The 9647-nt window shown below is 37.6% G+C and overlaps 1 protein-coding gene across 1 annotated transcript in view; it reads left to right on the top strand.

The window, feature by feature from the left end:
- Positions 1–9647, top strand: part of arid1b (AT-rich interactive domain 1B) — a 105239-nt gene that overhangs the window by 4738 nt on the left and 90854 nt on the right. Inside the window, exon 2 of the mRNA XM_016474015.1 lies at positions 159–347. Within this exon, the coding sequence (XP_016329501.1) occupies positions 159–347 (189 nt within the window). The remainder of the gene's footprint in view (positions 1–158; positions 348–9647) is intronic.

Genomic DNA, 9647 nt, shown 5'->3' with positions numbered 1-9647 from the left:
CTGAACCGCTCAACCTTATGATTGCTATTTGTATTCCAGTCTGCTCAGGCATAATAGTCGTATAAATATGTTCACACACAGACTGCCATACATTGGAAATCACTGCTGTTGCTGTGCTATGCTATATTATGCTAATATGTTGATACTCCTCTCAGCAGGTGGCACCTATGGACCCTATGGCCATGAAGCGTTCTCAGATGTATGGGATGGGCAACAGTCCCTACTCTCAGCCGGCCGGAACATATCCAGGGCAGCCATATGGATCACCCACTCCTCACCGATACCCAATGGGAATGCAGGGGCGTGGCCAAGTGGGCATGGGAGGGATGCAGTACCCTCAGCAACAGGTAGAGCTAATAATTTTCAGTGTTGCGGAAAAAGTCCCCTTCAAATGGAAGTGTCACATGCAGCTTTGATTTCCATGTGAAAAGCTTTACAGATACCATCATGGAAAGGCAATTTTACATGGTTGATAGCAGGAAAGCAGCAAATGTTTGGTTTTTAGCCAGGCACCACCCTCGTAATGTCATGTGCTTGACTCTTCACTCTGTAGAGCTCAGTGCATTGGGAAATGTTAAAACGAATCATGTGAAAGAGTCTTTGTTATAATTTTTAAATGCACAATAAATCACTTATAACCAGGCTTGTGCTAAATTCTACTGAATGTGCCACAGAATTCACATACATCTACAATTCTAATGTGCCCCTTGGATGTTCGTTTATTAAAGACCCCATAAAAACTGCTTGATGGACGCAGTTTTCAGTCCTGTGTTGACAGATTTTCTATTGAAACAGGAAGTTAGGGGTAATATTAATTTACATCACGTTTCGACTTTAATTTACGTCACATTCTTTAACCTATGATTTGTTATTTCTAGGCAGAGGCGTTTAATATTAGTGGGAGGCATATTCTTATAGATGGCAACAGCCAGGTTCCAGAAGTAGAAATTCTAGGGATGCACCGAAATGAAAATTCTGAAAGGCTGAATACTGAACATGGTTTTTCACGTTTTTCCCCCCATGTATTTTGGCAATTTTTGTCACCATTGCATAAATTAACACTGAACATTTTTTAACATTCTAGCAGACATTAGCACAATTTAACCTAAAATTAATGTTAGTAAAAAAAATATATATAATTTATTTATTGGTAATTTTTGAGACCCCCCTTCTTGAATTAGGCATGTATTTCTTGCTGTACAAATAAATGCAACCTTGCTGAGCAGAAGAGAATTCTTTTAAAACATTAGAAAATATTTCAGATCCCACTTGGGAAGATGTTTGTTGCACGTATCACATTGTCACATCCATGCCTTGTAAAAATTCATAAAAATGTTACTGAGCAACTGATGAGTAACGCTGTTTCAGCTTAGATTTTCCTCGCGCTTTGGACTTTGAACCCTGGCGCTGCAAGCTCGCACAGTGCTGTTTATAAACATGCCGTTTGTGCGTGTATTAGAAAACATGACGTTCTGCAGTTTTTAATTTAATTGTTTAAGGCCATTTCGCGATTTCAATCATCATACAGTCATCGGAGACGTGAGATGCAGCACTAAGCAGTCTCTCGCTGTCGGTGCTTGTAATGATTTTTGCATCTTTCTCTGACAATTTTAAATGCTTCCACACTGCCGACATGTTTGCTGCATTAGTGCGTGCCTCTGTTTGATTGCGTCACGTCATTGTTCGGTACAATTTATTCAGTCTTTTCGCTTATTCGGCTAAACACCGAAAGAGCTTATTTTGCTATTTTCGGCCGAACAATTTCGGTTTGCGAACATTTGGTGCATCCCTAAGAAATTCCATTAATTTTCTCCATAGGAAATAGATTTTTAAACTACAACAAATCTTTAAAGACAGACCTACTGTGAGCTGCAAAATTTTAATTGATAGTTGTTGAAGCCGTCAGATTTCATTATTGCGGAGTATTTTCTTGCTTTATAAAATGGTTACTACATACATAACACAAATATTAAAGACACAAATATCCAATAGAACAATTTATTAAACAAATTCATGATTCCAATAATATAGGTCTAGTCCCTGATATGTAAGGTCCTCGAGTCGGGATTCGAATTCGGGATGCCCGTAGCGCAACGGCCCACAAGGCTATCAGCGCTGAATAAAACCCATAATTTTCAAAAAAATTCCCAGCAATCAGAGAATCAAAACAAGAAAATCACTCCAAATTAACTGCTTAGTGCCTGCCTACTCCCTTGAAGAACTGTGAATGACTTTATAGTCAGTTTCCCTTTGCTCTCAAACTGCTTAAATATTTGTCTATATATGCATATTTTGTAAAAACCGTAAAATATGTTTCTTCTATATATACAATAAACATGCTTTGAGCGGTTTTATATTTATTTGTCCTTTTTAGGCTAATTCAATTGTCATTTGTAGTAGAGCCCGACCGATATGGGTTTTTTGGGGCCGATACCGATATTAGGGAGTAAAAAAAGGTCGATATCGATATATCGGCCGATATTCTTTGTGTATATTATAGTACAGTACCAGTCAAAAGTTTGGACACTTTCCCATTCGTGTGTCCAAACATTTGACTGGTACTATATATAGAATACAGTATATACATAAACAGAATATATATACATAAACACATTTTTTGCAATGATCACTCAAATGTGGTGATGAAACACTTATAATGACGTGACAGAGATACGTAATGGAGGCAGGGCATTTAACAATTTAACAATAAACTTCATTATCCAAAATGAGTCTGACATCAGTGCACTGAACAGTAAAGTTGAAGTTTATTCAACTTTAATTCAATTCAATTCCATTCAACTTTATTCCGTTGAAGTTTATTTCACTTCGGAACATTCATTCACGGATTTGCACTACTGTCTTCACACACAGACGAAACTTACTAGAGAAGTGTGAAGTGTGACATATACCTCTGTAAATAAATATTAATTCATGTCTCGCGCACTTTAATGCCCTTTGAATGTAACGTGTACGTTCCCTTGGAACTGGAATCATGGCGGAATTTCATGTGAAGTCCACTTCGCTGGGCAAGACAACGCTTGAATGCTGCTGCCTGAACTTCCTTACTGAAGTGAACGTGTTGACTGGTGTCACTATCTCACGAACGCACCGGCGGATCGCCACCAAATTCGGGGGAGCCCTATCAAACCCCACCCTCCGTAGCAAACAATGGAGCGCGCTCTGCTGGACAAACTAAGTAATTACACCATTTCAAGCATTTTATCTGCGTTATATGTTCTGTAAAAAAAAATGTTCATATCGGCGGCATATTCGCCGATACCGATATATCGGCGACAGGCTCATATCGGCCGATAATATCGGCAAAACGATATATCGGTCGGGCTCTAATTTGTAGTGCTTCATGGGATTGTTTTTGTTTTTTACATTAAAGCCATTTAAATACACAGCCTTATACCTTATACTGATTTTAAACGTTTTGCTTTAAATCAAAGTTGGTGATGTTGTGATTCACCGTGTGGTTGTTGGGTTGGCTTATAACTCTTTAACAAAGACTTCCAAAAATCCCTATGGGAAAAATGAATAGGAAAAATACTTCTGGAAATAGGGCTGCTGAAAAAGTGGACTCTATTCTAGACAGCATTTAATTGGACAAAAAATGGATATATTCATGAGTACAAGATGAGTCATCAGTTTTCATTTCATGATTTGATATCATGGGAGCTTTAAAGAAATCTGAATTTGCTTTCAGATACCAAAGAGTGTTATGCTCCCAGCTCCATTTAACACATCTTCACACTTTTAAATCTATTTGGCAGAATTCCACACATTTTCCTCACATATATTCGGCACTAAAAAAATGTGCGTGGGCCTAGTTATATTACTTGTCTGATGGAAGTGCTCACTTTTTACCATGCCAGAATGTTTTTACCTACCCCAGCTGGCTGCCACACGGGGGACTATCCTGCTACAATATCTACTTTCTAAGCACATCTACCTTAGACTATCAGAATTAGCAACACTGACTCATAGCTCTCAAACAGAGATAGCAGCGGTGCTCTTCATGCTGTTGAGTCCACAGGAAACTGAAATGTCCCACAGGCCGGCGGTCTGAACAGTGACAGCCCGAGGGGGAACACAGAGTGTGGTGCAGAAGGAACGACTCTGTTGTGCCTGTCAGCGTGGAGCGACAGTACTCCCTGTGTACCAGAGATGTTGACAGTCTAATGCGCCACATGTCTGTCAGAAGAGCTTGGCAGGCAGTCTGGTTGGGCTGGGCCGTCCTATTCTGGGTACAGACTGCCCTACTAAATTTAAACTCGAAAGCTGGACTGTGTTAAGTTCAGTGCCACTGCCTCTGAAATAAAATTTCTGCTGATGTAACCAAGGCTGCATGGGTAGGACAAAAGAAAATTAAGCCGGTAGTACTGTAACCAAACATGTTTCACTTTCTAAAATTCAATGCGAGTGCAGTTTCAGTATTGTCTTTAATCTTACCTACACTGTTATTGGATAATGTCCTGGCAGAAAATTAGCAGTATGTTTTCCTTCAACCCTAAAACACAATACAAAGCTATACGTTGATTCAAAATACAAGTATTACATAGTGAAAAATCAATATGGAAAATTCCTTCATATTAACATAGCATATTGGACTGAGTGTAGCTTCTGTGTATCTTCGACAAAATATGAAAGCTTAGGCTAGAAACATACTTTATGTAAACGCAGATGTGAATGATTGGCCAGCTGCTGAATCTATAATGACATGCCAAAAGAATTCATCTTTAAGATTGCAGTCAGATACAAATGTACTGAGATAAAAGGACTGGAAACCTCAAAGTAAATCAAAGCAATACATTTTTTATTTATTTTTATAGTCTACACAGGCTGCATTCATAAATTTATAGCACAACCAGCGTAGTCCGTTTTATGTACAAATGGCTGTAAAAGGTGATTGTTTTAATAATTTGGTTGAAATGACTTGCAAACCATTTGAATGAATTTACCTTTGTTTGTGTGTGTGAATTTTTGCAGTTGAAATCTAGTCATTTCTCTAGAATCCACACAATCTGGATTCAGTTTTTGTGAGGTCAGGAGATTTTTAAATGCAGATTTCACAAAAAGTTGGTCACAGATTTTTGCTAATCAGTATTATTTAAATGAAAAATTGTGCTATGATTTACGTAGCTAGTTGTTAAAATGTTGGCAGTTTAACTACTGTGCTAGCTGAGCAACTACCAGTGAGATAAATGGGATTGCTAACAGCTCCAGCTATTGTAGACCTCCTTGTTCTGACACTTTGGAAAACAGCGACGCGTGAAATCGAGTCTGCGTGGCTGGAAGTGTTTGGGTTCACATACTTGAGTGTGTTTTGGACCTTAGAAACACAAACTGCTATTTCAGCTATCGGCCACTTTCTTTTCATTACCTCCAGATCCATTACACTGATCTTTGGTCAGCTATACTGACACGAGATCAGCAGGACAGCAGTCGTGTGCAGTTTCCTCCTGTGATTGCCCCTGGGTACGGACGTGACCTTTTTAGAAAGAAAGATCAGAATCAGCAATCTCCTTCTGGCACGGTGGAATGTAGGAGAGGCACTAATCAAGAAAGACATCACCGAATGCGGCCAGCACATAATGAGATCATTACAGGAGAGAGTTTTGGGGTAATCTCTCTAACCTGAAGGGGTGTGCGGTGCATTTCTGCAGCTGTTAGTTGTCGCCAATCTCAGTCGAGAGGGACCCTATAATGACTTTTATCTACCAGGAGACCTTAGATGACCAGAGGATTTTTTTTACAACCCTATTGGATGTTTCATCTGGTCTGATACCAAGGGAATCCTGCTGTGTTATTTCTATTGGTCTTCTGGCTACTTCTGTTTTAGTCACATAACATTTTTACTAAAAAATAGAAGAAGACAAAGCTTAAAACCCAGGGGAAAGTGTATGTTTATTCGTTTGTTTGTTTGTTTAGACTAGTTATGTGTTAGCGTTTAGTTAATAACTTTTGTGCACAAATTACATGAGTTTCTGATTCTGTTACCACTTGTGAATAATGTCCCTTTACGTTTCTGATCCAGCTACATGCTCTAATGCATTAATACTGTCGGAAAGATATTTTCTGTGGCCACGAAAATATCCTTTCTTAGAGTTGATATGAACTTACACTGAATGTTCACTGGACGAACAGATTAGTTGATGACAATTTAATTCTGCTACAGTTACTACTGGCAGCTGATATAAATAATTTTAATTAATCATAATTAATTGTAATTATTTATGTACCTTTCCCTTTTGAGCTAATTTACTACATATACATGCATCATTTATTAGGCTGAAAGTTATTTTAAGCATTTTTTAAAACTTTTTCAACTTTTGTCAAAAACTGTACTATTTGAACTGTAGAGTTGTTTTAATAGTAGTTTTAACAGCCATTTTAGTACGTTACTATGGACAGTAGAATGTTGCTGCATAAACAACATGCAGTTCTATTCTAAAATCTGAATTTTCCAAAACTATTTCAACTGCTGATTCCAATAAATTTTTAGAAGAAACAATTTGCTTCTGAAATGTTTTTTTTTTTTTGCAAGTCAAGAGTTTGCAGGTATGGTGTATTTACTATCTTAAAGGTAGGGTAGGCTATTTCGGAGAGGCTAGCAATAGCAAGCTAGCTCTGAAAGCATAAGCTTCCACCCTCCCTGCAAATCACTCTCCAAAGCCACGCCTCCTTCAAAACAAATGAACGCGCAGAGGCTAACCAGCGACACAATGAGAAACCGCGTTGGTGGAGGGTTGAATGCAATGCTGTCAGATTGCCTCATGCCTCATTCATTGGTGAGAAAACATTACAGTACAAAGCACATAATATTACAATAATGACGCCTTCCATTCTCGCTCAATCCAAAAATGGTGTAATGGAGTGCGCTGGTGACGTATCATGTCTGCGTGAACATGGTGCTCAGAGGTATGCAAATACATATACGTTGACAGGCAGGTAACAGCCTATCGTAGCCCTCAGACTGAGTGATATGATTGGACGAACATTTTATGGTCCTGCGTCTTCCAAAGACGATATAAATACATTTAGACCACTTAATTTAGTGATTGCTATCAGGATGTGAAGAGACTTTCAACCAGCATAACAAATAATGTGTTTGAGCCAAATAACCTACCCTTTTTTAAAAGGTGCATTCAGTAGTTCTCTTGTTAGCATTAGCATCACTGCTAGTACGGATACCACAGTGTTGTTAAACACTGTACATCCTTTTATGTAAATTACACTGATATTACAAAGTTTTAGATTAGTGCTCTACTCAATAATTTATTCCCTTACCTATCTATCAAAACAGTAGCCACTTGGGTATCGCTAGTCAGTGTTTTCTCCATTATCTATTTTTTCTACCTTGTGTATGTCGTACTAGTGTTTAAGCTTGTTTTTTTGTCTTTGTCTGTATTCAGACCTTTTCTTCTTCTTCAGCCATACAGCTACTGTTTCTCCTGTTGTTTCTGCTGATGAAGAACAATAAAAAGTTAATATTGTCCATTGTCTAATTTTCGTTCTTCACATCACCAAACAACACTACGCCACTAGTGTATCTACAGAGGTGACAATAAATGAGCGCTAATGACGATCTCTCCAATCTCTCACATCATTTCAGCAAGGCCAAATGCATTGAGGGAGTGACCTAAACCATATATAATTAAAACACTTTTTATCGACTGTTATAAGTACTGTATCGATCTCATGTGAGAGTACACCAAAAGCACTATTTCACTATTTCTTAAAGCATAAAACTTTTTAAATTAGCACATTAACTACGGAATGCACCTTTAAATGTGAATTTCTTCTCCACTAGCGTCATCAAACAAATTTGCCCCTGCATTTTACCTCTGTGTTTGCTCTTTGATGGCGTTAGGTGTGTTTAATGAGTGTGTGTGAGCTCAGGTAGATGCGGATCAGGTGCGTGGCAGGGGGCCGCAGGTCCTGACAGGTGTTTTGAAGGTTCTGTAAGAGGACAGGTCCTATCACAACACAATCAGCAGAAGCCATCAACCCCCCCGAGGCACTGCCGCTGACCATCTGACCGCCTCTCACCTGCACTGCTGTCCACGCTACTGAAAAGAACAATACATGGCAGAGAAATGGATTAAATGTGCCGTTTGAGATTGGACACAATCTCTTTGTGGGATTTTGAAGCAATTGAGCGCTGTCCTCTTAAATCCCTTTTTGTTATTTCAGTGATGGAGAGACTGGAAATGCACGGCAGTTATCCTTTTACATTCCCCTCAAATGCTCTACAGACGGTTACAAATCCGGAAGAAAGGGGTCAGAATATTTACAGTGTATTAGTTACCTACATTGCAAAAAAAACCAAAACATTTTCTTAGTCAGTTTCTTAGTCTTGTTTAGATTTTCCCTTTGTAGTGAGCAGAGCACGTGCGTGCCATTATGTAGTCGTTTGGAATGCACTTGGAAAAGGGAGCGACGTAATTTCCTCATTATCTTCAGCTGGGATGTTCCTGTGACAACGCAGCACAGTGTCTGTCAGCTGATTCGCTGGCGTACACCCGCATAAAAAAATATACATTTTATATTTTAAAAAGTTTTATATTTATATTAGTTTTCATATATTATATAGCATATTTTAAAAACATTTTAAAATATAAAATGTATGTTTATTTGCAACAGTTATACTAACAACAATAAAAAGACCTATATGCCAGTAAAACAGCGACATCTGTTGATGGACACTGTGCTGTGTTGTCACGGGAACATCCCAGCTGAAGTTAATGAGGAAATTACGTCGCTCCCTTTGCCAAGTGCATTCCAAACGACTACATAATGGCACGCACGTGCCCTGCTCACTCCAAAGTCCCCACTCCAAGGGCTCTGCCCTTCAAAGGCATAGGGATGATCACTTCCATTTGGAATTTGCCCCGTGAACCATATGGTACGAATAAGTACCTTTACACCCCTACTATTTGGCTTAAACTCATTTTCATTTCAGCTTTAATTTTAATCTTTGTCATTCTTAAACTATATTTGTGTAAAATGTATTTTAACATTTAAATTTTCATCAAAATATTTTAAACTAAATATGCTTTTTTGGTGTGTATATATATATATATATATATATATATACTGTATATATTCCTGTGATGGCAGTGTCACATCATCCTTCAGAAATAATTTTAATATGCTGATATTCTGATTTCTTATTATCCTATTTAAAAAGATACAAAAAACAGTAATACTGCGAAATATTATTACAAGTAAAAAGCAAATAAAAAAATAACTGTTTGTTATATGTTGAGAACGGTTGTGGTGCTTAATTTTTTTGTCAAAGCCATGATACAGTTCTTTTCAGGATTCTTTGAATTAAAAAAACTTTGTTTGAAATAGAAATCTTTTGTAGTGTTATAAATGTTCTTACTACTACTTTTAATCATTTATTAAAAAAATCTTACCACAAATGTTTGAATGACAGTGCATCTCGGTTTCCACAAAAATATTATGCTCAACTGTTCTCAACATATATTTCACATTTCAACATGATATATTAAAATATAAAACAGATCCTTTAAATTGTAGTAATATTGATTGATACAGATTACAATACTATACAAAATTACTGTTTTTACTGTATTTATGATAAAAAAATGCAGCCTTGGTGATCATAAGAGACT

This window comes from Sinocyclocheilus anshuiensis, unplaced genomic scaffold, assembly GCF_001515605.1.
Source record: "Sinocyclocheilus anshuiensis isolate Anshui unplaced genomic scaffold, SAMN03320099.WGS_v1.1 scaffold1816, whole genome shotgun sequence".
Taxonomy (NCBI): Eukaryota; Metazoa; Chordata; class Actinopteri; order Cypriniformes; family Cyprinidae; genus Sinocyclocheilus; species Sinocyclocheilus anshuiensis.
The sequence above is the reverse complement of the archived record's forward strand: the minus strand, read 5'-3'. Positions and strand labels throughout refer to the sequence as shown.